This window comes from Cervus canadensis, chromosome 5 (genome assembly GCF_019320065.1).
Source record: "Cervus canadensis isolate Bull #8, Minnesota chromosome 5, ASM1932006v1, whole genome shotgun sequence".
NCBI classification, from domain to species: domain Eukaryota; kingdom Metazoa; phylum Chordata; class Mammalia; order Artiodactyla; family Cervidae; genus Cervus; species Cervus canadensis.
Window position 1 is genome coordinate 96,261,765 of NC_057390.1, and position 27,476 is coordinate 96,289,240.

At 53.1% G+C, this 27,476-nt stretch overlaps 1 protein-coding gene across 1 annotated transcript; it reads left to right on the forward strand.

Annotated features, from left to right (window-relative positions):
• The first annotated feature begins 398 nt into the window (after positions 1-398).
• Positions 399-27,476, forward strand: AIF1L (allograft inflammatory factor 1 like). Its single transcript, XM_043469866.1, has 6 exons — positions 399-579; positions 815-876; positions 16,179-16,245; positions 18,696-18,737; positions 20,573-20,735; positions 24,673-27,476. The coding sequence occupies exons 1-6, from the start codon at positions 549-551 to the stop codon at positions 24,758-24,760; spliced, it is 453 nt and encodes a 150-aa protein (XP_043325801.1). The 5' UTR covers positions 399-548; the 3' UTR covers positions 24,761-27,476.

Genomic DNA, 27,476 nt, shown 5'->3' on the forward strand with positions numbered 1-27,476 from the left:
CATCTTTCAAGAGTTAAGAGGAAAGGCTGGGAACGTGGTGGGCCTGCCTTTCTGAAAGTACGTGCTGCGCAAAAGGCGAAAGGAGAATTCAACTCCCGGCAACTGGGACCCGCGTTGGATGGATCCTCAGAGCCATTCCACGAAGTGAGTACTAAGGTCGTCCCCGTCTGTTTAACGGGAAACCGCGGCCGGAGCGGGAACGGACTGGAAGAGGTCCCAGGGACGAAGCGAGAGGGAGGCGCTCCCGGGCGGCCTCCGCGCGGTGCATTTTCCGCGTCCTCCAGCAGAGGGGCCGGCCGGCGGGCTCAGCGTCCCGCATAATAGCCGCTTTGATGCCGGCGGCGGGGAGCGGAGGGGAGGGGAAGAGAAGCGGGGCGGGCCGGGCGGGGAGGGAAGGGGGAGGGGAGTGTCCCGCCGCCCGCGCCATCCCTCCGCCCCTCGGTCCCGCCGCCACACGCCGCGCGATCTCGGACCAGGCGCCCGCCCCTCCTCCTCGTCCCTCGTTGGCGGCCGCGAAGCCCTGAGCCGGCGGGAGCCGGGTGCTCACCATGTCGGTCGCGCTCAGCAACAGGTTCCAAGGTAGGCATCGCGGTCCCCCCGCCGGCCCGCGCCCCTGCCCCGCCCCGCCCCCTGGCCTGCTGGCCCGCGCCCCCCTCCCACTCCCTCGGCCCGCGCCCGGTGGCCCCCGCCCGCCACCTGTGCGCGCGGGGAGCTCGGTGGGGTCTGCGGCGCGCGGGAGTGGGCGCGGGCCGAGGGCGCGCGGCCCGGAGAGAGACCCCCCCGGCTTCCCCGGCCGCCTCTTTGTCTCCTCCAGGAGGGAAAGCCTTCGGTTTGCTCAAAGCCCGGCAGGAGAGGAGGCTGGCCGAGATCAACCGGGTAAGAGCGCGCCGCTGCCATCGCTTTTCCAGCTCGACGCTGCCGCCCCCAGATCTCCCAGCGCCCCGTGGGGTGGGTCCCACCTCCGTCTGTGAGGCTGTGCTGCCTGCAAAATCAACCCCCACTCCCTCTCCATCTCCCGGGCTTTCCCCAATTTCCTCCCTCCAGTCCTGTCCCCATGCCTCCAGGTAGGTCCCCCTCCAGCCCCTCCACCTCCCTCTGGTCTCGGGTTGCAAGTTGTTCCTCTCAGACTAGGGAGGTGGGGCCCTCTCTGGAGCTCTGATGCCAGCCCGGCTCACCCGCACCCCCTCCACCGGAGCTGGCCTGGGATCCGCTGCAGGGACTTGGCACTGGAAGGGCCCCCCGATGTCTGAGTTGTCCCCTGTTTTACAGCAACGGAGGGAAGAGAGGCTCAGAGAGGTGAGGTAGCCGCCCAAGGTGGCACAGCAGGTCTGGGTCAGGCTGCTCTTAGAACTCCGGGCTCCAGACTCACAGGCCAGTGCTCTCACCCCCCACCCCCCAAGAAAATGTTGGCCTCCTGCCTGGTCCCCCACTCCTACAACTCCTTCTCACTCCAGCACATTTAGGAAAGGTTGCCTTAGAGACTTGATGCTTTTCATCCTGATCCTGGTGGATTTCTATAAAGAAATCCTTCCGGCTCTTGCCAGACACACAATGGGACGTTTTAGACCTTTGCTTAAACACTACATTTAAACTCTAGAAGAAAGGGAAAACTGTCAGGGCCTGCCTGGATTGGTCAGAACTCAAAGGCAGCACCACAAGCCCTGGGCTCGGATCTGGTCTCCATCGGGTACCAGTTCTGTGGTCCCTAGCAAGGACTTTTCCTCACAGAGCCTGGGTCCCCGGAAGGGCTCAATAAGGGAAGGCATGTCTTGTGATTGGTCCAGCACCTGGCCGGGCAGGAGAGAAGACGTCCATGGGTGGTACTCGGATGACTTCTTCAGGAGGATGTCCCAGGTTTCTAACTGGTGGCAGAGTCATGCCCACTGAAACAAGGCTGGACATTACCCCGGCTGGTTCCCCTGGGCTGCTGTGCATCCAAGATCCAAGTGCGGCTCAGGGTCCCCAAGTGGAAAGCAGTGGGGGTCAGTGGGCTCCTGGGGGGAGGTCGTGTGAAGGTGGGTCCAAGGGCTGCGGCACACATGTAGTATTAACTCTCACCCGGGGCTTGCAGTCTGATTTCCATGGACTGTCTGGAACTAGGCAGCCTCCCTGGTTTCATTCCCCCGGCTATAGGAAACCCACGGAGGGCTCTGGAGACCCCAGGGTCCCGCCAGGTTAAACTCTGGCCCCCTCATCATCATCCTGCACCTGGCCTCTTGGTGCTGTTTTGAGTGCAGCTGGACGTCCGGACCTGGACGTCTGTCTGGCTGGGACTCTCAGGGGTCCAGGCTACTGGGCTCCCTCCCAGGCCCCTCCGCAGCTGGCCCAGCCTTGGTGTTGGCTGCTTTTGCCCTCTGGACGGGAGCCTAGAACCCTGACCTCATACAGCCCCCTGGGCCACTCAGCCGGCCGGGTTCCAAGCCAGTTGAATCCACCCACAGCCAGAGGACCCCGAGCCAGGACAGCTGGAGATGGGGGAGAGGTGACTAGAGTTGGACAGCAGTGGAGAGTGCGTGGGACTTCCCATGCCAACCCTGCCCTTGGGGGATGGGGCGACTACGTGGGGTGGGGGTGAGGCAACAGGGCTGTTTTGGGAGGTGTACTGACTTGGCTCAGGGGAGGGACTGTGGCTCTCAGGGGCCAGTCTGGACAGCACTGAGATTGGGGATGGTGAACAAGAGACGGCTATGTCTAACCACCTTGGGACCCCAACGCCCAGAGAGGGCAAGCAGCCAGCCAAGGCTACACAGAAGCCAGTGGCAGAATTTCAGGTCTAGTGTCCTTTCTCTGCCTGGATGCTATTCTGAGATCCACTGTGTGAGCCCAGCCTGGCTGCTGGGATCTAGGCTCTGGGCTCCCAAGGAAGGAGGCGCCAGGATCAAACCAGAAGCTTGAGCTGTTCCCCACCACAGCAGCAAGGTTGTCCCACCATAGTTGAGAGATATGGGTGGAGACGGGTGTTCACTTGCTCTGTGACCTTGGGCAAGCCTCTTGAGATAATGGTAATATGTTTGTTGTGATTTTTCAGCTGAGATAATCTATGTAGAGTACACAGGAGAGCTGCCTGCTATCCTGATTGTTATCATTGGTTTGTTTGGGACTTCAAGGTGCAGGAGTGGAAACCAGGGGCAAGGTCTGAGATAGGCTGGCTGTTCAGCCTGAACCAGACCCCTTTGTCTGGCAGAATCTTATCTTCCCCTTCGTGAACTGGGAGCAGAGATACCTGCTCTGTTCCAGGTCCCTACAACGATCCTCACTAGAGAGGATTAGATTGAAGCTCCTTGCAGACTTTCGGGGAGTCACTGTGTTTGAAGGTCTGAGTCGATTTCACACATGGCCATGGCCACGGTGGAAGTTCCCTAGGGTAGATGGATTCTTATTGTTGTTCAGTCGCTCAGTTGTGTCTGACTCTTTATGACCCCATGGACGGCAGCACGCCAAGCTTCCCTGTCCTTCACTGTCTCCCAGTGTTTTGCTCAAACTCATGTCCCTCGAGTCTATGATGCCATCCAGCAATCTCACCCTCTGTCACCCCCTTCACCTCCTGCCCTCAGTCTTTCCCCCCATCAAGGTCTTTTCCAATGAGTCAGGGAACCATATTGGCAGCCCAGATTGCCTGCCTTTGGGGTGCAGCTTCATTGCTCCACTGAAGTGGGGCTTTGCGGGGGCTGGGCTGAGCAGCTGCCCGGTGGTCCTTTGGAAGCTGGAAGGCACGAAGGTCGGGGCTTCATGACTCACTGTACGTGTTTGGGCATTGCTGTGCCTACTGCCTGGGGCAAAGCCCAGTCTGACGACGAGCTCTGGGGGCTTCTCTGGGCCAATGGTTTCTCTGTGGCCTTTCTCCTCCCTGGGATGGGCCAGTTTCCAGAGGGCAGCAGGGTAGCTCAGTCTTGGCTATTGTTATTATAAGGGATTCAGGAGTCAAAAGAGAAGGAGCCTTGGGTGGACCCAGAGGTCCTGGTGGAGCTGTATGAAAATGCACTTTCTGGGGTTTCACTCTAGTTTTTGCTGTTATTTTCTGGGCACTGGGTGTGTGCTGGGCAGTATGCCAGGCGTGCTTGGGACATTATCTCGTTGGATGCTCACTCCAGCCCTGCCAGTGTCTGTTCCCATATTGCACGAGGCGAGACTCAGCGGGGCTGGATATACTGCCTGGGTCTAAACAGCCACACGAGGCTGCCCAGGGGGCTCAGAGGGTAAAGGATCCACCTGGAATGCGGGAGACGCGGGTTCAATCCCTGGATGGGCAAGATCCCCTGGAGGAGGGAATGGCAATCCAATCCAATATTCTTGCCTGGACAATCCCACGGACAGAGGAGCCTGGTGGGCTACAGTCCATGGGGTCTCACAGAGTCGGACACAGCTGAAGCAACTGAACGTGCACACACACACGAGTAGCCACACTTGACCCCAGCCTTTTCTGTCCACCTCTGAGCTTGGCTGGGGCTCCCTTGTGGGCAAACCCACCCCCCCCCATGCTGTGTCTGTGTGTGTGTGTCTGTGTGTGTATGTATGTGTATGTCTGTGTGTGTGTGTATGTCTGTGTGTGTGTCTATGTGTGTGTCTGTGTGTATGTCTGTGTGTGTGTCTATGTGTGTTTGTCTGTATATGTCTATGTGTGTGTCTGTGTATGTCTCTGTTTGTGTGTCTATGTGTGTGTTTATGTCTATGTGTGTGTCTGTGTGTGTGTGTCTGTGTGTGTCTGTGTATGTGTCTATGTGTGTGTCTGTGTGTGTATGTCTGTGTGTGTGTATGTCTATGTGTGTGTCTGTATATGTCTATGTGTGTTTATGTCTATGTGTGTGTCTGTGTGTATGTCTGTATATGTCTATGTGTGTGTTTATGTCTATGTGTGTGTCTGTGTGTATGTCTGTATATGTCTATGTGTGTGTTTATGTCTATGTGTGTGTCTGTGTGTGTGTCTGTGTGTATGTGTATGTCTATGTGTGTGTCTGTGTGTGTATGTCTCTGTGTGTGTGTATGTCTGTCTGTGTGTGTCTTTGTGTGTGTGTATTTCTATGTGTGTGTTTATGTCTATGTGTGTGTCTCTGTGTGTATATATGTGTATGTCTGTGTGTGTATGTCTGTGTGTCTGTGAGTGTGTTTCTCTGTGTGTGTGTGTGTGCGTGTCTGTGTGTGTATGTATGTGTATGTCTGCGTGTGTATGTCTGTGTGTATGTGAGTGTGTTTCTGTGTGTGTCTGTCTGTGTGTATGTATTTATGTGTATGTCTGTGTGTGCATGTCTCTGTGTGTGCGTGTCTGTGTGTGTATATATGTATGTATGTGTATGTCTCTCTGTGTGTATGTATGTGTATGTCTATGTGTGTGTGTGTGTCTGTGAGTGTGTTTCTGTGTGTGTCTGTCTGTGTGTGCGTGTCTCTGTGTGTATATATGTATGTATGTGTATGTCTGTGTATATATGTATGTGTATGTCCCTCTGTGTGTATGTATGTGTATGTCTATGTGTGTGTGTGTGTCTGTGAGTGTCTCTCTGTGTGTGTCTGTCTGTGTGTGTATGTATGTATGTGTGTGCATGTCTGTGTGTGTATGTATGTGTATGTCTGTGTGTGTCTGTGTGTGTATGTGTGTGTGTCTATGAGTGTGTTTCTGTGTGTGTCTGTCTGTGTGTGCGTGTCTCTGTGTGTATATATGTATGTATGTGTATGTCTGTGTATGTATGTATGTGTATGTCCCTCTGTGTGTATGTATGTGTATGTCTATGTGTGTGTGTATGTCTGTGAGTGTCTCTCTGTGTGTGTCTGTCTGTGTGTGTATGTATGTATGTGTGTGCATGTCTGTGTGTGTATGTATGTGTATGTCTGTGTGTGTCTGTGTGTGTATGTGTGTGTGTCTATGAGTGTGTTTCTGTGTGTGTATGTCTGTGTGTGCATGTCTCTGTGTGTATATATGTATGTATGTGTATGTCTGTGTATATGTATATGTATGTCTCTCTGTGTGTATATATGTGTATGTCTGTGTGTGTGTGTGTCTGTGAGTGTCTCTCTGTGTGTGTCTGTCTGTGTGTGTATGTATGTATGTGTGTGTGTCTGTGTGTGTGTATGTCTGTGTATGTCTCTCTCTGTGTATGTATGTCTGTGTATGTCTGTGTGTGTGTGTCTGTAAGTGTCTCTCTGTGTGTGTCTGTCTGCATGTGTATGTATGTGTGTGTGTGTATGTCTGTGTATGTCTCTGTGTGTGTCTGTCTGTGTGTGTATGTATGTGTGTGTGTCTGTGTGTGTGTATGTCTGTGTATGTCTCTGTGTGTGTCTGTCTGTGTGTGTATGTATGTATGTATGTGTCTGTCTGTCTGTGTGTCTGTGTATGTCTCTGTGTGTGTGTCTGTCTGCATGTGTGTGTGTGTGTGTGTGTCTGTGTGTGTCTGTGTATGTCTCTCTGTGTGTGTATGTGTGTATGTATGTATGTATGTGTGTGTCTGTGTGTGTGTGTATGTCTGTGTATGTCTCTCTGTGTGTGTCTGTCTGTGTGTGCTTGCGCGTGCGCATTCTCGGCACCACTGGAGCCGGCAGGACCTCCTACCCCCGTACATAGCTGACATTCCCTGCGCCCTGATGGCATGGCAGGTGACCCCGGGTCAGCCAGACCCGGCCTTATATGGCAACGGGACAGATTCTTTCCAGCTTCTTGCAGGAGCCGAGGAAGCTGCGGGACGGGCGGGTGCCCCTCAGAGTGTCTTTAGCCGTGGGACAGAGTCGGCGGAGCCTGGAGGGTGGTGAGAGCGGCGGCTTGCACCAGCAGAGGCTGGGAGGCTCATTTACAAAGGAGCTTGCGTTGTGCTTTTGCTCCAGGCCTGGTGCTTGGCAGTGCCTCATCTCACCAACTCCTCTCAGAGGAACGCGGGATTAGGTGGATGCTCAGCAAGAGCCTGTAAACATCCTCGTGAGACAAGGATTACTCGGCCACCCACCTTAGAGATGAGGAAACAGAGGCTCAGCCAGGTGAAGTCACCTGCCCAAAGTCACCCAGGCAGGAAGTGACAGAGCCGGGATTCTGCCTCCAGACGCGCCCGTGGCTCGGCCTGGCCGCTGTCCACTGGGTGGCTGTGGCCTCACCGTGACACAGGCCTCTCTTGCTTACGTGGATAAGGATCTCTGGCTGCCACCCCGCCCTCTCAGCCCTCCGGGGTCGAATGAAGGGCACTCGGCATTCCCTCTAGCATCTCGGTGCCTGATGGTTAGTCAGAGCCCACGTGCCGCTTGCGCCAGGAACTGGGCACAGCAGGCCGCCTAGCTCTGCCCAGGGGGTGCCTCTCCCTGGTCCCTCCCCCAGCAGCAGGAGACCTGACCTGGCACTGCACAGGTGTGTCTCTTGTCCTGTGGACTGGCAGTGCTACCCTGTCCCCTACCCAGGTGAATGCCCAGCTGGCATCGCTGGGCACCCGTCTCTCTTGCTCTTCCTTAATATATTATAAGGGAGCTGGTGATAAGCAGCCACGTGAGCCTCTGAAGATTCAGTGTCCCTGCAGGTCCTGCCCCTCTCGACCTCAGAGTGGCCATGTCACAGGAAGCCAGAGATGGAATTTCTGCAGGGTCTGCTTCATTCGGGCAGTTGGTGGGGTGTTTTTCTCCAGCTGCCCCGTCTATTGGCGAGCACACCGTGTCCGGATGAGGCCCCGGAGCCGCGTGGGGAATGTGAGCCTGTTGTCCTCGCGGGTGCACATTACAGGCACCTGCTACACGCCAGGCCCCAGGCCGGGCATCCGTGACCTGGCCCTGGCCCTGGCCCTTTAAGAGCCTGTGGGCTGCGTCAGAGGCCACAGTGCCAGGCATGGTGCCACCTGTCCTTGGAGTTTTCGCCCAGGGCTTCGGCTGCTGGCCCCTTGGATGGCCTCCAAGATGGTGATATCTGCCTGCCCTAAAATTCTGCTGCAGCTAATACATAAAGACGCACCTGGAGGGCCAGGAGCGAGCATCCGGGAGCAAGTGCTAGAGGTACCAGCCCAGAAAGGGAGTTACGTGGGGTTGGGGGGTGGGGCAGGCAGATGGTGAGGATTGGGAGGCCAGGACACAGCATCCTGGGGCTGCCAACCCCTGCTGGTTCGGAAAACAGCCCCTTCTGGGCATGAGCTCTCAGGGGGTGAGGGGAGACTGGTGTGCATCAGAGGTTATAGATAACCTAGAGAGGCAGCAGTGAGCCCACGCAGCTGTGGGCACCATCCCTAGGGTCTGAGATGGGTGCACTCTGTCCTCTGTGGATGGCCTATTAGTACCAGCTCAGCCTGGTATCCATGGACGAAGCCAAGTTTGCCCTGGAGGAGGAGCGACCAGCGGGTCAAGGCTTACCAGGATGACTTGATGGCACAATGCGAGAGAGTCATGGGTGGGCCTCTTCTCTGCCCTTCTGCTGTGCACAGTCGTCTCTTAGTGTGGCTTGAGTTTGGGTGATCCAAACACACAGTGATAACTGCAAACCCTTAGTAAGTATACTGGGCTTCCCTGTGCCTCAGACAGTAAAGAATCCGCCTACAATGCAGGAGACCCAGGTCCAATCCCTGGGTCGGAAAGATCCCCTGGAGAAGGAAATGGCAACCCACTCCAGTATTCTTACCTGGAGAATCCCATGGACAGAGGAGCCAGGGGTCACAGCCCATGAGGTTCACGAAGAACTGGACATGACTGAGTGACTAGGCACACACACAGTAAGTATACTAGAAGCGAGGCTCTTTCTATGCAGTTCACTCGTTTCATCTTTATACCAACCCAGTGAGGAGGTTCTGTTATTGTGGTTCCATTTCACAGATGAGGAAACTGAGGCCCAGAGTTGTAAAGCAAGTTGCCCTGGGCCACAGAGCTAGTAAATATTGGAACTGGGATTTGAGCCCAGGCAATCCAAGTCAAGCTCCCTTCCCCGTCCATCTGCCGAGCACGTCCTGCACTTGCTGCAGGAAAGATGGTTTGGTCAAGACCTTGCCCTCTGAGGCCTCAGTTTCCCCAGCTGTTGACAAAGAGGACCAGCTGGATCTCTGAGGAGTCCCTTCGGGATTCTGTGACTGGGTGGATGTTGGAGCAGCTCTGCCACATCTGGGGGTCCAGCCCGTGGGCAGTGACCTTCTGGCTCATGGCTTCCTGTTTTCGACCCCAGGCTCTTTCCAGCTTGCATTTCCTAGTTCTTTGTTAGGAACTGACCAGGCCCCCAAGGGCTCTAGACTGGCTACTCTCTGAGCCCAGGGGGCCCCTGAACCCCTCATACCTGGATGCTCTGACAGCAGTTTCTGCAACCTGAAAAACTGGTCTGTGGGGACAGTGGGTTGGAGTGGGAGCGGGGAATGGGACTAGAATGAAACGTCCGCACACACGCCCCTTCTCACCCCTGGAGGGCTAGAGTGGTTCCCTGGCCTCTAGAGTAACCTCTTTCTGTAGCTGCCCAAGAGGAAATATTGCCCAGATCCCAGTATTGACCTCCTTTACCCGGAAACCGTGGCCAGGCCTAGTTAGGGGCAGGGAGGGAGCTGGGATGGTGAAGGCAGATAGACCTTGAATTGTGAAAACACTGTGATCTTGAGTAAGCTGAGCAATCTCTCTGGACTTCCGTTGTCTTATCTGGGTGATGAGGACACCCGGAGAGGGGAAAAGGCAACCATAACCGGCCTGAATTGGGGGAGAGGGTTTCCTTCCTAATCTGTTTAATAGTTGATGATAGTCTGGATGATGCGTTGGGGGTTATAAGTGGATTGAATGTATAGAAATGTTAAATGATAATAATGTAATAAATTGTTGTTCAGTAACTAAATCGTGCAACCCCATGAACTGCAGCATGACAGGATAATAATAAATTGCTAACATTTTTTTAACGTTTACCAAGTGCCAGGCACTGAGTTAAGCCCTTTAGGTATATTTACCTACCTACTATAATACTCAGGACAAGCCTATGAGGTAACTGTTTTTATCCTTCCCAGGTGGCACAGTGATAAAGAATTCGCCTGCCAAGCAAGAAACTTGGGTTCGATCCCTGGGTTGGTAGGATCCCCCAGAGAAGAGAATGGTACTCCACTCCAGTATTCTTGTCTGGAAAATCCCAAGGACAGAGGAGCCTGGTGGGCTGCAGTCCTTGGGGCTGCAAAGAGTTGGACACGACTGAGTGACTGAGCATGCAGAGATGAGGAAACTGAGGCCCAGACAAGTGAAGTCATTTCCCCACGTCACTCAGTACGTTCAAACCTAGGCATTCTGACTCCAGCTTGCCCTCTTGTTTCTGTTTTTGGTGGTGGTGGTTTAGTCGCTAAGTCGTGGCTGACTGTTGCCACCCCATGGACTATAGCCCTCCAGGCTCCTCTGTCCATGGAGATTCTCCAGGCAAGAATACTGGAGTGGGTTGCCATTTCCTTCTCCAGTTTCTGTTTTTATTTTTCTTCAAACATCTAAGGTGACCTTCTAGTTCCATCTCCTCCGCCTGGGGGCCCAGAGCTAAGGCAGGGGCTGCTGGGGTCTGGAGAAGGTACCCACCCAGGGGGCTGTGCCCTGAGGCTGGGCAAGGATCTGGGGGGAGGAGCCTGGAGGGAGGAAGCTGTGGGCTGTGCGTGAGCAGGGACCAGGGATCCAAAGCTCCGAGGTGGGGTGGGAGCTGGCAGCCCAGCCAACAGAGCTCCTGTTCCTGCCTCCCGCCTTTCTGCCTCCCCGCCCCCCTGCCAAAGGCATGGTCCACACAGTTGCCCCAAGCCCGAGGTCAGCATGTGCTGCCCACCCACCCATAAACAGGTCAGCTGCTTCTCCCGCCCATACTTGCCCTACGGCTCAAGCATTTGTCACTGCTGCCTCTGAGGGAAAATTCATTCCAATCTCAGTCCTCTCCAGCCTCTGTCATATGCATAAACATGCTTTTGCAAGAAGCATGCCTTTTCCGTTTCAGGAGGGAGGGTGGAGAAAGTCTTCCTGGGCTGAATGCAGTCCTCCCTGTTCACTCTGTTCACATTTATTGAGCACCTACTATATGCTGGGAATTGTCAGGTGCTAGGCTAGGCATCTGTGGGACAGAGATAGTAAACACATCCTCCTAGAACCTGTTACCAAGGACCTGCCTTCTAGCATTCTTCCAACACCCACTGCCACTTCCTTCTACTCCTCACCTCTGCGCAGGGAGGGGACCCAAGCCTCTGCTGTGGAGTTTAATCCCAGCTCAGCCACTGGCTAGCTGTGCTGCCTTGATGTTCAGTCGCAGAGTCATGTCTGACTCTTTGCGACCCCACAGACTGCAGCACTCGAGGCTTCCCTTGTCCTCTACCATCTCCCAGGGTTTGCTCAAACTCATGTCCATTGAGTCTATGCCATACATCCATCTCATCCTCTGTCATCCCCTTCTCCTCCTGCCTTCAATCTTTCCCAGCATCAAGGTCTTTTCCAATGAGTTGGCTTTTCACATCAGGTAGCCAAAGTATTAGAGCTTCAGCTTCAGCATCAGTCCTTCCAATGACTATTCAGGACTGATTTCCTTCAGGATGAACTGGTTTGATCTCCTTGCAGTCCAAGGGACTCTCAAGGGTCTTCTCCAGCACCATAGTTCGAAAGCATCAATTCTTTGGTGCTCAGCCTTCTTTATGATCCAACTCTCATCCATACATGATTACTGAAAAAACCATAGCTTTGACTAGACGGACCTTTGTTGGCAAAGTGATGGGTCTGCTCTTTAATACGCTGTTTAGGTTTCTCATAGCTGGAGAAGGGAATGGCAAACCACTGCAGCATTCTTGCCTTGAGAACCTCATGAACAGTATGAAAAGGTGACCTTGATGAACAAGTTGCTTATCCTCCCTGAGTCTCAGTTCATTGACCCTTCCTGCAAATATTGGCCAAAAAGTTCATTTAGGTTTTATTACAGGAAAACAACTTTTTGGCCAACCGAGTATTGACTGAGCACCTACAGAGTAGAACCCAGCAGGGGCAGACAGATAATGGACAACACCCTTAATAAGTATTTACACTGTAAATTGTGTTAAGAGGTAACTCTTAACACAATGCAAGGTGTTATCTTAAGGTGGATTGGAGTGGGGGCGGGGTCTGCAGGAGGCTGGGTGGCATTGAGAGGTGACAGTTGAGTGAAGACCAGAAGGAGCTGACATGTGCACTCCAGGCGGGGGACACAGCTGCCATCCCACGGTGGGAGCAGAGCTGGCAGGGAGGAAGCAGAGACAGGAGGCCAGGATAGCTGAGGCACCCATTCTGGGGATGAGGGCTGCGGAGTAGAGGGCAGAAGTGAAATAGCATGTTAGATGGTGATCAGTGCTAAGGAGGAAATTGGCTTTATCAGTGAAAAGACAATAATCTTGGACACCTAGGGCTGCCTGCTGAGAGCCAGGCCCAGGGTCAGGTCCAGGGAGGCGTGTGGCTCTTAAGCACCCCGCAGTTCAGGCTGAGCTCTTGCATTTGTGTCTGATTTGTCTCCAAGACCCAGGACGGAGTCCTACCCCTTGAGCCCCATCTGTCTGGAATCTGTAGAGATGAAACCTTGAAACTCAGACTGGGTCTTGAACCCACAGTCTTTTAACCAAGATCACACACCTGGTCTCAGAACTTAATGAAGCTCAGGTTCTCCATGTCTCATCACAGAAAAAATTCAATGAGAGACGAAGGGATAGGTAAGAAGTGGATTTACTTAGAGAGAAACACGCTCCAAGGACAGAGTGTGGGCCGTCTCAGAGGGCGAGAGCTGGCAGGGTACCGGCTTGTCAGTTTTTATAGAGCTGGGTAATTTCATAGGCTAATGAGTGGGAGGAGTATTTCAGCTATTTTGGGGAAGGGGTGGGGATTTCCAGGAATTGGGCCACTGCCCCCTTTTTGACCTTTAAAGCTGAGGCTCAACGTCTAGAGGAAGTCCACTCGGCCACCATCTTGGACCTGTTTGGTTCTAATCAGTTATGTTGTGTCCTCAGGCTGTGTCATTCTTTTAAAGTCATCCCTGGCCCCCTTCCCTCCTTTTTCAGAGGTGGTCAACACATATTACAGACAGGCTCCAGGTTGGTGCAGGATTTCTGGTCAGCCAGAAGGAACAGGGGAGTCCGGAGGGCCCCCAGTTCTCTCCCCAGAGGGTCTCAGATGTTGGGCTTTGTCTGTGCTTTTGTGCTTCCCCAGAAAGGCTTTCTGGTTCCTAACATGATCAGGTGAAGGGAACACAGGCACGATGTGGTGAGTAGCCTAAATGGATTCCACTTAAAAGCTCAGAGATTGTGAACTTCCTACTTTTACGAAATATCCTTTTCTGAACTCATGGCAACCGTCAATGGTCATTGTTTAAAGACTCGACTTGGCAAAACAAAATCTTGGATGCCCTATATTTGCACTTCCCCACATTTTTTTTTTAATGTTTCTGCTTTACCCCAGAGGCTGGCTACCCCTGGCTGATTTCTACCTCCGCCAGACAGATATGGCATCTGTGACCCTGGGAGGTGCCTGGTTGGCACAGGGTCACGGACAAGACTTCATTGTCCTGCTTTTGGTCAGAGAATGGGGGTGGGGGCAACAGGGGAGAAGAGCTCAAGCTACGAGAGGAAGCCAAGAGGAAGGGATGGACAGGCAGAGCCAGCCGACAGGAGGGCAGTCTCCCAGGCTGCAGGGGAAGGTTCCAGCTCAGCGGAGCCAAATGCAGGCAAGGCTGCATGGTGCATGGTAATGAGGCTCCAAGTGAGGCTACGGCTGAGCCAGCTGGACCCCATGGGCCCTGGGGCTGCCCTCCACCTACTCAGCTGCTGGAGCCACGGGCCCTGGGGTCCAATAGATGCGGGTTCCAAACCAACCCTGAGCTTCTGCCGTGCTTGGGGACCTTGTACGTGTAATATATGCTGACCTCCTTGGTCCTATTCTGATCTGCAAACTCAAGTAATGGTGGCTGTGAGAACTGAATGGGATCGCATAGCGCCTGCCAAAAGCAAAGGGGCAATCAGAGGCCCCCTGACCCAGCGAGAGAAGCCACATTGGCTGGGGGTGGGGGTGCCTCCTACTCTGTCAAAGGGTTCTGAGTTAGTGGGGAGGAACTTGAACCCTCGAAGGGATCAGAGGCTGCCCCACACAGAGTTGTACTTGTTTACCGAGCAGGGACATTCGAGCCTGGTGCTAACTGCCCACAGAGGGTTGTCTCCACTGAGGGGTAGGTGCCTGAGGAGGTGGGTACCTGTGTGCCCATTTTGCAGCTAGTAGGAGGAGGCTGAGATCCAAACCCAGAGAGCTTTATCCTAACTAAGGTGCTTCTTAGTTATTCTCCCACTCTACATTCCATTTACAAAGACTGACTGGAGAGGTAGTGAGTTCCCTGTCCTAGGAGATGTGTAAGTATAGACTTGGTCATCATTTAGTGGGAGATGACGGCAGGAATTATAAAAAACAGGTGTGATTGACACAGATAATTTTTTTTTTTTCATTTAAAAGATCACTTATGCACTACAAGTATATATTTATATGGGATGTTCCAAAATTTAGAATTAGAATTTTGTAAACTCTTCCAAATTAACTTGTAAGATGTCTTTTTCAATAGTAGTTGGCCTAGTCATAACAGGAAAACCATTCAAGAGAATGATAGAAGCCCAAGCTCAGTATCATGATTACCTCTGGGAAGGGAGAGAAATTGGATTAGGCAAGAGCAGAGGGGAGCTTCAAACTGTGTATTAGTTAGACCTAGATAATATTTAACATTTTACTTTATTTTGGTGTTTTTGGCCACACTGCATGGCACGTGTTCAAACAGGGATGGAATCCAAGCCCTCTGCAGTGGACGTGTGGAGTCTTAACCACTAGACTGCCAGGGAAGTCCTCTAACATCATGTTAAACAGGGACTTCCTGTAATTTTATGATAAGGACCTTGTCTTACCCTCTTCGGTCTCACTTGCTCCCAGGATACCTAGAAGAGAGCAGTGTACACTGTGGTCCCTCAAAAACTGCTGAAATAATGAAAGGATGGAGCCACAGCCATGTCCACGTGGCTCAGTGAGAAAAGCAAGGTCCAGGGAAGTAGAGGGGAAACTGCAAACTCTGGTGCTGCGATGGGAGCCCACTCTGCTTCCTCATCTGAATGCAGGTTCTAGGGCCACTTGAAGATGAGCAACGAGGGAGGTAAGACACAGGAGACCTGAGTTCGATCCTCGGGTCAGGAAGATCCCCTGGAGAAGGCAATGGCAACCCACTCCAGTATTCTCTGGAGAATCTCATGGACAGAGGAGCCTGGCAGGCTACAGTCCATGGGGTCGTAAAGAGTCGGACATGACCGGACAACTAACACTTTCAGTTTCAAGTAAGACACCTGCCACTGTGACCAGCCTAGCTGGTGCTAATTGTTAGTTTTTGTTTTAAAATTGGACGAATACCTGCTCACTGCCCATTTTTAAGTGTTGGGGTTAAAGATGCATGTGCTAAGTCAGACAGAACTGAGCTGAAGCTCTGGCTCTGTAAGCCTCAGTTTCCACATCTGTAAAATGGGAATAGTAATTATAGCTGCCTCCTGGGCCCACCAGGAGATCCGGAGTGAATGTGTGGGTAGGTGCTTCATTCTGGGACTGTTGTTTAATCCCAAACCATCTCCCCTCAATGCCATCTGGTTCTGAAAGGGCTCGTTTGAGTTTCTCAAAGCATCTGAGGGGAAGGCAGACCCTGTTTTACAGATGAGGACACAGGTGAGAGGGTAAATGATCTCTGGAAAGAGAGTAATAATATTAATAACATAATAGCTATTGTTTATTGAGCTTCCAAGATTCATATATGTATACTCTCCTTGGATTTGCAGACAAGAAGAAGCTAACGATAGTTATACCCATTTGGCAGATAAAGCAAGAGAGATTCAAAGAGAGGTCAATTGGCTCAGGATCACCTACTTGAGAAGTTGTCGCTGGAACCACGTGACTCGCCTTTGCGGCTCACGGCTTTGTGGAACTTGAAGCCGGGGTGCACAGAGGGGAAGCCCGGGTCCCTGTACCCCGACTTCGGAGGCTGGCTGAAGGTGCTGTGTCCTCCAGATCAGAACCGCTGGGCCTCACCCCCGGCTGCTAAACAAACTTCCTACCCACGGGCTGGACGGTGCAGGTCTACCCCTGAGGGTTGACAGGAGGCCAGGATAAACCCCGAGGCCTCCCGCTCTGCCCGGCCAAGCCCGGCCACCTGGCGGGGGAGGCGGCACCGGGCAGGGAGCCTGTGTGTTGGTGAGCTTTGCCTGCTGACCGCCTGCTCCGTGCTGTCCTCTCCGCAGGAGTTCCTCTGCGACCAGAAGTACGGTGATGAAGAGAGCCTGCCGGAAAAGCTCGCAGCCTTTAAAGGTGAGCTGGGGCTGGCTGCCCGCCGCCCCCAGGAGAGCTGAGTGGCCCCCTGCCCTCACGCATAGCGTTCCTCATCCACGGGGACGGGCTGCATCCCAGTTTCATCCAGAACACCCCTCTTCCAGGCAGACTGTGAGACGGGGTGCCCAGCCCCGGGGACACCCCTCGCCCACAGGCCCCGGGCCCACCCTGGCCCTCTCCCCCCGCTGCTGCCCAGCGTGGCTCAGTTTGGCTCCTGCCTGCCTCTGCCCAGGCCCTCCCTGCTTGCTCCCGGGGCCCCAGGACACAATCGGCTCTTTGTCACCGCGCTTGCCTCCCCTCCTCCGCGGTGGAGCGTCTCGGGAGCCCCTGCGGAGAATGGACGTTTGTGTCGCCACAGTGGGGCAGGGGCCAGAGTTTCTGCCCATTGAATCCCCAGCAGCACGGGATGAAAAGAAAACAGGGCCCAGGAGCCCGCGCAGGGCGGGGGCGGCAGAAAGGTCCCTCTGTTCTGGGCCCCGGGGCTTGATTCCCAGCCAGCGGCTCGAAAGGAGAGGAGCCGTGCACAGAAGGAGCCGCACAGACCCACCCTCGGTGCCCGGGAGATGCACTCCGGGTGTGGGAGCCCTGGGCGCGCTGGGGGATCACTCGAACTTGGCATTGTGGGCATCCTCGCTGCTCCAGGGCAGACAGCCGGCCAGTGCTCCTCGGACCGCTTACAGCTCAGCCGTCCTTGAGGCGGGACACCAATGGCTGAGCATGTGTTGAGCGCTGACCTTGTGCTCAGGGTTGCAGATCTCCCTGCCTCAGCCCAGTCCAAGCCACGAGGAGATGGTGCAGATGAAGAAACTCAGGCTCAGAGAGGTGGCATCATTTGTCTGGGGTCACACAGCTTACTTCTGGCAGAGTTGGGGCTTGAAGCCATGTTGGTCTTACTCCAAAGCCTCTGCTCTTAACCATTACACAACTGGTGCTTTTTACATCATAAAGAAAGAAGAAAGGAAGGAAGGAAGAAGGAAAAGAACTAGAACACGGACACTCCCGCCCTGGCCGGGCCTTCTGCCCCTCCTCTCCCAGTGCCAACGCAGAGCGGCTGGTCTCTTTCCTTCTCCCTGAATACCAACAGGGTCACTCTTCAGAGGTGGCTCTGCGAGGAGGGATAGAGTCCCAGGGGGCTAAGGTCCACGCTCCTGGTCCTCATTGGAATGTAGGATGGGGTGCATCCTGGGACCACAGGAAGGTACCTCGGAAGTGAAGGGAATGTGGAAGTTTTAAGTCACTCGCTCATTTTATGAGCCCTACTAGGCACCAGGCCATTTGGGAGGTGGGGGCACAAGGAACTCACAGGATGGCCTCTGGCCAAAAGAGCCCGTGTCCTCTGGGGGAGGGGTGGTGAAGAGAGAGCAAGGGAGTAGAAAGTGTGTCAGATGATAGTAGGTGCTTTGTGGGGGTGATGGGGCCCAGTTAGAAAGGCTGGGGGCCCCTGAAAGCAAGAGGAAAGGCCCTGAGAATCCCTGGAGGGACATTCCAGGCAGAGGGGTGGCAAGGCTAGAGCAGGAGCAGGTGGGAGATGGGCCAGGCGCCGCAACATGCTGCTGGGGGGAGCAGGGGGGATGGGGGACGTCGCGGGGGAGAGGCAGGCCTGGAGTCTGGAGGGCAGACACTTGTGAAGGCCACGGGGCCTTGCAGGTCCCTGGGAGGACCCTGGCTTTCTCATGCTAGCTGCTCAGTGCAGAAGAGACCCCGAAGTTTCCGCCCCCTGTGGCAGGGGCGACCTGCCCAAGGCCACGGGACTTCCCTGCGCACACTGCCTTGTCAGGAGATACCAGGCTCACTCCTCCGACCCCTTGATCCGGGAGGTCGAACTCCAAGTCTGTAGTGAGGTTTGCGGGGAGTGTCCGGGTACCCCTGGGCACTGTACGTGCCACCTTGTGGTCAAGGGCAGGTCCATGGGCATTTGTCCCAAAAGAGCATCAGGTTCTCAGTGGTACCCATGAGCCCCCCACAAAAGGTCAGAACTGTGGGGACTTCTTAGCCTGGAGGTTCTCGCACCCAGCTGCCCATCTGAATCACCTGAGATGCTCTGAAAACCCACCATTTCCTACCCCCAAGATCTGCTTCCCAAATTCTGCAGATCCACCTCCCCGGGGCCGGGTATTTATTTCAGTGTGTTCACAGATGGTTGGGATGCGGCCAGCCCGCACTGCTGGGGGCCTGGGGGAAAGTAGCTGCCCATCCTGGCAGAGGGTCAGAGTGGGCCCCTGGCACCTTGCTCCACCTCGCCTGCTGTCAAAAGGTGCAGCGGGGGTGAGCCCTTTCTCCAGAGACAACAGCTGAAATGACAGGACTTGCATCGAACCCCCCACGTGGGGTGAGGAGGCTGGTGTTGGCCCCCTGAAGACCCAGCCAGTTACCCCCCAGGGGAGTCACTGGGGCCCTGCTAATGCCAGTTTTTCCTCTGTGATTTCCAGAGAAGTACATGGAGTTTGACCTGAACAATGAGGGCGAGATTGGTGAGTGAGACCCCGGGGGTGCTGGGCCAGGGGGAGGGGAGGCTGTTTGATGGGGCAGGGGTGGCAGGTTGAGGGTCCCCCTGCCTCACGGCCTGTGGTTTCTCAATGGGCCCTCCTTCCAGCATTTCTCCCCCTCCTCTGTCTTCTCTCGTTTTTTCCTTTTTGAATATTTTTATCCTTTTTTCTTTAAAAATGAAATGTGAAAGTGTTCATCATTCAGTCATGTACAACTCTTTGCGACCCCATGGACTGTAGCCCGCCAGGCTCCTCTGTCCATGGAATTTTCCAGGCAAGAATACTGGAGTGGGTTGCCATTCCCTTCTCCAAGGGAGCTTCCCTACCCAGGGATTGAACCTGGGTCTCCTGCATTGCAGGCAGACTCTTTACCATCTGAGCCACCCGGGAAGCCTCTTTAAAAATAGGGGTTATTAAATTAATACATCATCACCATAAAATGGTTCGGAAATCACCACAAAGCACAGGGACAAAATACATCACCACAACCCCACCTCCCAGAAATAGCTTCCTTCCATTCTTTGTTCTAATAACAAGCAGTTTTATACAGCTTTAGAACCTTTTTAAAAAAATAATATATTGTTTGTATTTTGACATATGATTCATTTTTTTGAAATATAATTAATGGCTGCATAATATTCCATTATGGGAAGGGACTATAATTTATTCGGCCAAGGCCTTAGCATCGCCCGTTCAGATGATGTCCGGTTTTAAGTCTTACTGATAATCCCATGAAGGATGTCTTTGTACGTGAATCTCTGTCCACACAGCTGATTTACTTCTGTAGAGTAAATCTCAGGAATTAGGCATTCTGGGTTAAAGGCTTTTGAAGCATCTTGCCAAATCGCCATCCGGAAACGTCTTGCCAGTTTAGAGTTTGGCCCGCAGCATGTGGGGAGCGGTTCACTCCTTCCTGTAAAGCATTGCCCAGCTTTCATTGAAATGTCCTGGACATCCTGGCACCTCAGGGTCTGACACCAGAGCTGACCACCCCGCCTCTCCGGGGAGCTGGTCCACCACTCCCCCGGCCCTAAAATTGGCCCCCGCCCTACCCCTACTCCACCGGTTGCTGACCCATTGTTCATGGAACAATCTGAAGGAAATTGCCTCAGATCTTGGGAGCCAGGAGGTCAGAGGCAGCAGCTCCTCGGGGTGCCTCCCTTGTTTTTCTTGAATTTGGTTCATTTGTTGGCTTTCTTGCTCTGCTGGCTGTTCTGGGCCCCATCTCCCTTCCAGCAAGGTGGAGCCTGGGACTGTGGGATGGGAGAGGCAGGTTGGGGAGAAGCTGGCAGCCAGCACCCGGGAAAGCAATTTCTGATGCGTGGGTCAGGCCAACTCCCTGATCCCACTTTGCTGGACTGTGATTTCCCGGGTGGCTGGAGCAGTGGGCTCATGGTCACCTGAACCTCGGGCAGCAGCAGAGAAAAACTAGGATGAAGAGAAGCTGTGTGCCAGGGGCGTCCAGTGCATCCTCACTCCACATGATCCCATTGACTATTTTATCACTGATGGCAGGAGGTTCAGAAAGGTTAAGGAGTTTGCCCCACGTCCCACAGCCAAGAATAGCAGAGCTGGATTCCAACCCAAGTCGGTCTGACTTTAGATGCCCACGTCCCTAACCCCTAGTTCACACTGCCTTTGAAGAGGGCAGGGAGGGTGTGATGGGCTTATTCTCCCGAGGGGAGAAAAGTCATTGCCTGTAGTCTCCAGGGAGGGGCCATCCTGCCGGGCTTCTTCTGGGCACGGGGTGCCGCACGGGAGCTTCCCCACTCGGCCCGGCAGCCTGTCCCCACTTAACAGTTCTGCTTCTCCTCCGGCAGATCTGATGTCTTTGAAGAGGATGATGGAGAAGCTTGGGGTCCCCAAGACCCACCTGGAGATGAAGAAGATGATCTCGGAGGTGACGGGCGGGGTCAGCGACACCATCTCCTACCGAGACTTCGTGAACATGATGCTGGGGAAACGGTCAGCAGTCCTTAAGCTGTGAGTACCTCCTGCCTCTCCTGGGGTCTCTGGAGGCAGAGTCACTGTGTGTGGAGAGGTTCCTGGCTCAGGCACCTCAGCCAGTCCCCGGCCAGGAAGTAATTCACTTCTCTGACCTACTGGGCAAGGTTCTTAAATTCGCTGAACCTGATGTCTCTCATCTATCAAAGGGTCCAGTTAATAAGTACCTGGACGGCAAAATGAGCCCATAGCAGAACCTAGTGAAATCAGTGCTCAGTAAGTGGCAACGGGGATGATGATGACGATGATGATAAATGCACAGCTGAGACCTTCTGACCCTCAGCTTCCTCATTTGTAAAATGACTCTACTACCCCACAGATTGTTGTGAGCATAATCTAGAGCCAAAAACCAGCTCAAAAGGGAGGTAGTGGTCAATCTTGATGCTATTTCTTTTTTTTCAATTCTGCTTTTTAAAAAAAATTTTTTTTTTTGCTACAGTGGGTCTTTGTTGCAGCACAAGAGTCCTTTGTTGCTTCTCTAGTTGTGGCATGCAGGCTTCATCACCCCACGGCATGTGGGCTTTTAGTTCCCCAACCAGGGGTTGAACCTACATCCCCTATGCTGCAAGATAGATTCTTAACCAATAGACCACCAGGGAAGTTCCTCTTGATGCTACTTCTTGCTACTGAAATGACTGGGAATATTACTTTTGGTCCCTGAGCCTTGGTTCCTTCACCTATAAGACAGAGATGATCATATGTATCTTGCATGAAGTGTTGTCCTGAGGGTTAATGACATAATACATATGAGGAGTCAAGTGCAACACCTGGCTGATGACAAGCGCCTACAGTGTGGTAACCAAAATCCCAGTTTGAACGTATTTCCCCACCAGAGAGCAGCAGAGAAATTCGTTGGAGAGTCCCAGAATATTTGTTCGGACTGTAAAGGACACTCGCCTGGATTTTATAAGATTAATTTTTTTTTTTTAAATTGAAACATAGTTGATTTATGATATTGTGTAAGTTTCAGGTTTATAGCAAAGTGATTCAGTTATACATGTGCATGCATGCGTGCTAAGTCGCTTCAGTCATGTCGCTTTGCAACCCCATGGACTGTAGCCCACCAGGCTCCTCTGTCCATGGGATTCTCCAGGCAAGAACAATGGAGTGGGTTTCTGTGCCCTCCTCCAGGGGATATTCCCGACCCAAGGATTGAACCCACATCTCTTGGGTCTCCTGCATTGGCAGGCAGGTTCTTTACCACTAATGCCATCTTGGAAGCCCAGTTATACATATGTATATTTTTTTTCAGATTCTTTTCCATTAGGGGTTATTATGAGATATTAAAAGATGCTTCCTCCTTGGAAAGAAAGTTATGACCAACCTAGACAGCATATTAAAAAGCAGAGACATTACTTTGTCAACAAAGGTCTGTCTAGTCAAGGCTATGGTTTTTCCAGTAGTCATGTATGGATGTGAGAGTTGGATGATGAAGAAAGCTGAGCGCCGAAGAATTGATGCTTTTGAACTGTGGTGTTGAAGACTCTTGAGAGTCCCTTGGACTGCAAGAAGATCCAACCAGTCCATCCTAAAGGAGATCAGTCCTGGGTGTTCATTGGAAGGGCTGATGTTGAAGCTGAAACTCCAATACTTTGGCCACCTCATGTGAAGAGTTGACTCATTTGAAAAGACCCTGATGCTGGGAAAGATTGGGGGCAGGAGGAGAAGGGGATGACAGAGGATGAGATGGCTGGATGGCATTACCGACTCGATGTACTCGATGGGTTTGGGTAGACTCCGGCAGTTGGTGATGGACAGGGAGGCCTGGAGTGCTGCGATTCATGGGATTGCGAAGAGTTGGACATGACTGAGCGACTGAACTAACTAACTAATGGGGCTGGTCAGAGCATTTAGTGTGGGGCAGGATGATCAGGAGGTGTGGTAGGAAGACCATACAGGTGAGATCACACTGCACCTGAAAGGCTAGGTGGTAGCAATAGGAGTGATGATGCTATTAAAATGACACCTAAGATTCAGTGGATATTTACTCTGTATTGGGCAAACATGCCCCAGTCTGCATGTTGACTCCTTAGATTTGTCATTTATGAATTCAACAAATATTGAGCACCACCTCTGTGCCAGGAATTATGCTTTGTGCTGGGGAGCCATGAATTGCTTACATTCTAATGACAGGAAACAGACAAAAAACAAAACAAAAACCCCAAACACCAGGCTGCAATAGTGCAGCACACAGAAAAATAAAGTGGGCAAGAGGAATAGAAAGAGGTGGGGCAGGGAGCATCTCATTGAGAAGGTGGCGTCTGACCAGAGCCCTGAGTGAGGGAGATGTGAAGAGATGAGACACGTAAAAATCTAGAGGAAAGCATTCCAGGTGGGGGAAGCTGCACATGCAAAGGCCCTGTGGCAGAACCTGCTTTTATGCTCAAGGAATAGCACAGAGGCCCGTGTGCCTGGAGGACACTGAGTGAGCGATGAGTCTGCAGAGACGGGCAGGGGCCAGGTGATGTGGGCCCTTGTGGTCCATGGTTGATTTAGCATTATTTGTTTATTTTTGGCGGTGCTGGGTCTTCACTGCTGCACGTGGGCTTTCTCTAGCTGCAGTGAGCGGGGGCTACTCTTCGTTGTAGTGTGTGGGCTTCTCATTGCAGTGGCTTCCCTTGTTGCAGAGCACGGGCTCTAGGTGCATGGGCTTCAGGAGTTGCAGCTCTTGGGCTCTAGAGCACACAGGCTTCAGTAGTTTCAGCATGCAGGCTCAGTAGTTGCAGCTCCTGGGCTCTAGAGCATGGGCTCAGTCGTCGTGGAGCCCAGGCTTAGTAGTCCTGCGGCACGTGGAATCTTCCCAGACCAGGGAATGAACTCGTGTCCCCTGCATTGGCAGGCAGATTCTCATCCACTGCAGCACTAGGGAAGTCCCAAGGAGCTGACTTTTAAAAGGCCTGCCCCGACTGCAGTGGAGGAAGAGTGGCAGCAGTAGGAGGCTCACGAGCTTGTGCAAGTAAGAAATGAGGTGCTCAGCCTGGAGGCGCTGAAGTGGAGGAGGGCAGGGGCTGTTGGAGTCGGGAGTGATCTTGGAGGTAGAGCTGGCAGGGCTGCTTCCAAGTTTAAAGGAAAACAAGAAGTCTGGTGGTTGTAAGGTCTGGGTTCTGAGTTGACTCAGTGATGAGTGATAGTGCAGTTTGCTTTGAGAGAAGAGCAGGGGGCAGGAGAGAATTGAGCTCAGTTTTGACGTATTGCATTGGAAGCACCCCTAGACACACAAGGGGAGAGGGTGAGGAGGAAGCTGACTGCAGGTCTGGTGCTCAGCCAGAGGCCCTTTGTGGATGATCGATCTTTGGATGGGATTCAAAGCCACGGGGCTGAAGCAACCTACCCAGGGAGGGAGTCCAGAGGGAGGAGGGCACTGTCAGCTGGAACAGCTCCAGGATGTAAGTGCATTTGGCATCATCACATTTAGTTGGAAACACTGAGCATCTGTGGGTTGAGTGTCTTGCTGGTGGCACCAGTTGGGAAGGAGTAGGCCTGGGATTCCCTCCTGAGGCTATACCTTGAACCCCCACCCTCTGCTCCCCAGACTTCACTGTCAGAGCAGTGGGAGGTTTTTGAAGATCTGGAGGGGTTTTGAGCAGAACCACAGCACAGACTAGCCCTGCCTCCTCCAGGCAGCGTGGTCGGGGGAGGTACATGACCCAGAAGTCTGAGATCTGGAATCTCATCCTGCCTGTGTGGCTCTGAGTCACATTGCCCCTTGGCACCTCAGTATTCTCCTCTGTAAAATGGGACCATCTGCCCGCAGAGGCTTCTGGGAAAATCCCCCTGGAGAGAGGATGCAAAGGCATTCTGTGGTGGACCCTGCAGATGTGAGGGCCGGGATGATCTTTCCCTGGACGAGGAAAAGAGTCCTAATCCTGTTTTGTGTTGTTTTTCTTTTTTTTTTCCCTCACTACTTCCAAACCAGAGTCATGATGTTTGAAGGAAAAGCCAACGAGGGCAGCCCCAAGCCAGTCGGGCCCCCTCCAGAGAGAGACATCGCCAGCCTGCCCTGAGGATCCCTGCCTGGACCTGCCCCGCCCTCCCCACTCTCTTCCTCCCTCCTGATCGCGCCCTTCGTGACTCATTGTGACCTCTTATTCGTTTTGTTTGGTCGTTGTGCGTTTGTTTTTTCATCAGCAGAATCAGTGATCTCTTTGTATAGCACAAATGATCTGCCTTAAAGGGGCCCTGGTTTGGGGAGTCCAAATCGCCTCCCTCTCTTTTTCCCTGCATCTCCCCTCCCTGTACAGAAGGGCTGACATTAAACCAAAAACCAGACGGGACAGGGCCAGGCCAGGCAGACCAGAGCCTGTGATTCCCACACTTGAAACTGGCACTCTTCGTCCTTCCAGGTCTCTGAGCTAAGTCCTGACATCCTGGCCTGGCCCTGGTGAAGACCTCAGTCCACTTGCAGAAGACCCTGGAGTTGGGATAAGGCTGCAAGGCCTCGTTAGGGTTTCCTCAGACAGCTCTGTGATTCCAGGGCTCTTGGGTGTGCTAGGATGTGGCCACACAGTGTCCCACCTCCTCGGCTGATCTCCCTCAGTCCACGCCTTGTCTTATTCTCAGTGAGGTGACAGAAGGAGACGAGGAGAGGGGCTTGGCAATGTGAGCCCTTCCAGAAGGATCCAGAGGAATCCTCTAATCTTGCCCCCTGGCCACACCTTTACAGGCAGCTCAGAAGGAGGCTGCAGCACCCCCCTGACCCTTGCTGAGGCTTCAGAGGTAGAGGGGATCCTGGGGCCTTGGGGAGGGCTTCAGCTCAGTCTAGTCCCACCTTTCAGGGAGGATGCTGAGGGCAATAGGGTAGGAGGGTGAGGACTTCAACGCTCATGGCAAAGAGAGGCAGCACACGACTGTTAAGCCAGGAACTGAGAAATAGTTTGCCTAGTCTGCTTGAAACATGACTCTGCTTCCCCATTTGCCTTCACACCTTCCTTACACCATTCATCCCTTCTTCATTCATTCACTCAGCCACTCAACAGATATTTATTGACAACCTGTTACAAGCTTTAAGCCCCCACCCCCACCCCACTTTCTCCTGACATGTGCTGTGCCCACTGTCTCCCTGATTCATCGCGCTGTTTCCACACCACTCAAAACCTTGAGCCTGGGAACTGGATCAGGGTCACCTGTGGTTTTTATTATGGACTAGAGTTTTAGAGCCCTGAGCCACCCTGTGGGTTGGCTGGGGCAGGCCTCTCAGTTCACGGGTGACAAAACTGTGGTGACCCACAGGATTAAGTGCCTTGTCCAAGGTCAGGGGTTTATCTGGAGATGGGGGATCTGGACTGGGGCCTGGGCGTTCAGATACCCCCTGCCCCTGCCTCATCTCTGCTCTGGGCTGGCCTCAGTCAGTGATGAAGACAAAGGAAGGGACAGGGAGGGACAGTCTCCTAAGTCAACCCTCGGGGAGGGCCCTGGGCCAGGATTCACCCTTCCTAGTGCCTCTGAGGCAGGATCAGCAGGACCCCCAGCCTTGACCCCACCTGGATTCTGTAGTCCCTTCCCCTGCCCACTCAGGACTTAGATGCACTCATCCATTGCACATGTTTATAAGCACCTGTTATGGGCCATTACTGAAAAGGACAGACTCGTGGAATTTAGAGTCTAGTGGGGAATTCAGACCCCCGTGATGAATGTTGGGGAAAAGGAAGCTATGAGGTGACTACATTGCAATCCTAGACGCCTAACTGGGCCCAAGACTGGGCAAGAGTCCTGCAGAAGCCTTTGAAAAACCTTAAGTGGGAAGGTCTGGGGGCTGTTGGAGGCTGGAGCCAATGTGAGCTCCCCGTGTCTCCTTTGACCCATAACCAAGGACCCAAGGGGCTGACTTGAGGCAGTTTTTGAGGAAGTGGAATGGGTAGAGGGTGGGGAAATGGCCAGGTTGGATTAATCCACTGGCCTCGACCAGTTCAGGAACAAGATTATTCGGCCATGACTGGCTGATCTTCAGTCTAAGGAGGTACTTCAAATGCATACGCCTAGTTGAAGTTTAAACCCCAGCAAAACATTCCTCCCTGTAAATGTAAAATCTCATCCCCACATCTCCTCCCCTGCTCCCCGCCACCCCTGAGATCCTTAGCTGAGCAATTGTCTGTCTCCACCCCTTCCTACTGCCTCTGTCTTTTCTGGGACAGGCTGAGATGTTTCAGCAAGGAAATGCCTTCCTTGACCATTCGTCACAGTGTATCTGTACCTCACTCAGACAGAAGGGCAGAAGCATCTAGGCTTATTGCAGTGGTTACACACTTGACAAGATTTCAGGAAGCCTCTTTGAAGGAGGAGAGCAAGTGGGCGTGTCCTCAGCTTTTTGAAAGGGCAGGAAAGTGTTCTCTCATTGGATGGGGAGTGTGCTGGGAAACCCCACCAGCTCCTTAATCATTTCTTGGAATTCAGCTCCTGAAGGGAGAGGGTCTCAAGAGTGGTTCCTGGAAAGGGAAGTCTGCATGTATTTCAGGCTGTGGTTATTAGCTATGGGACTCTTACTTCTTTGGCTAAGGGCTCAGCTTCTTAGATGTTCAGCTGCCTTCTTTCTGAAAGACCAAATCTAACTAATGTAACCAGCAACTTGGGGACTGCCAAGTATGGCTTTGTCCCTGCCATTCAAAAGGAAGGAGTGTGTCGGGCAAGTTCAGGTGGATGCAGTATGTGTGTGTGTGCATGTGAGTGTGTGTGGTGCTGGATATCATCTCTACAGACTGGAAATAAAACAGACAAACTTATCAA

Excerpts from the sequence above, each read along its gene's own strand:
- AIF1L (XM_043469866.1), top strand. The coding sequence starts at position 549 with ATGTCGGTCGCGCTCAGCAACAGGTTCCAAG. Across the intron at positions 580-814 it reads GCTCAGCAACAGGTTCCAAG|GAGGGAAAGCCTTCGGTTTG; the intron begins GTAGGCATCGCG and ends TGTCTCCTCCAG. Across the intron at positions 20,736-24,672 it reads CGGTCAGCAGTCCTTAAGCT|AGTCATGATGTTTGAAGGAA; the intron begins GTGAGTACCTCC and ends CTTCCAAACCAG.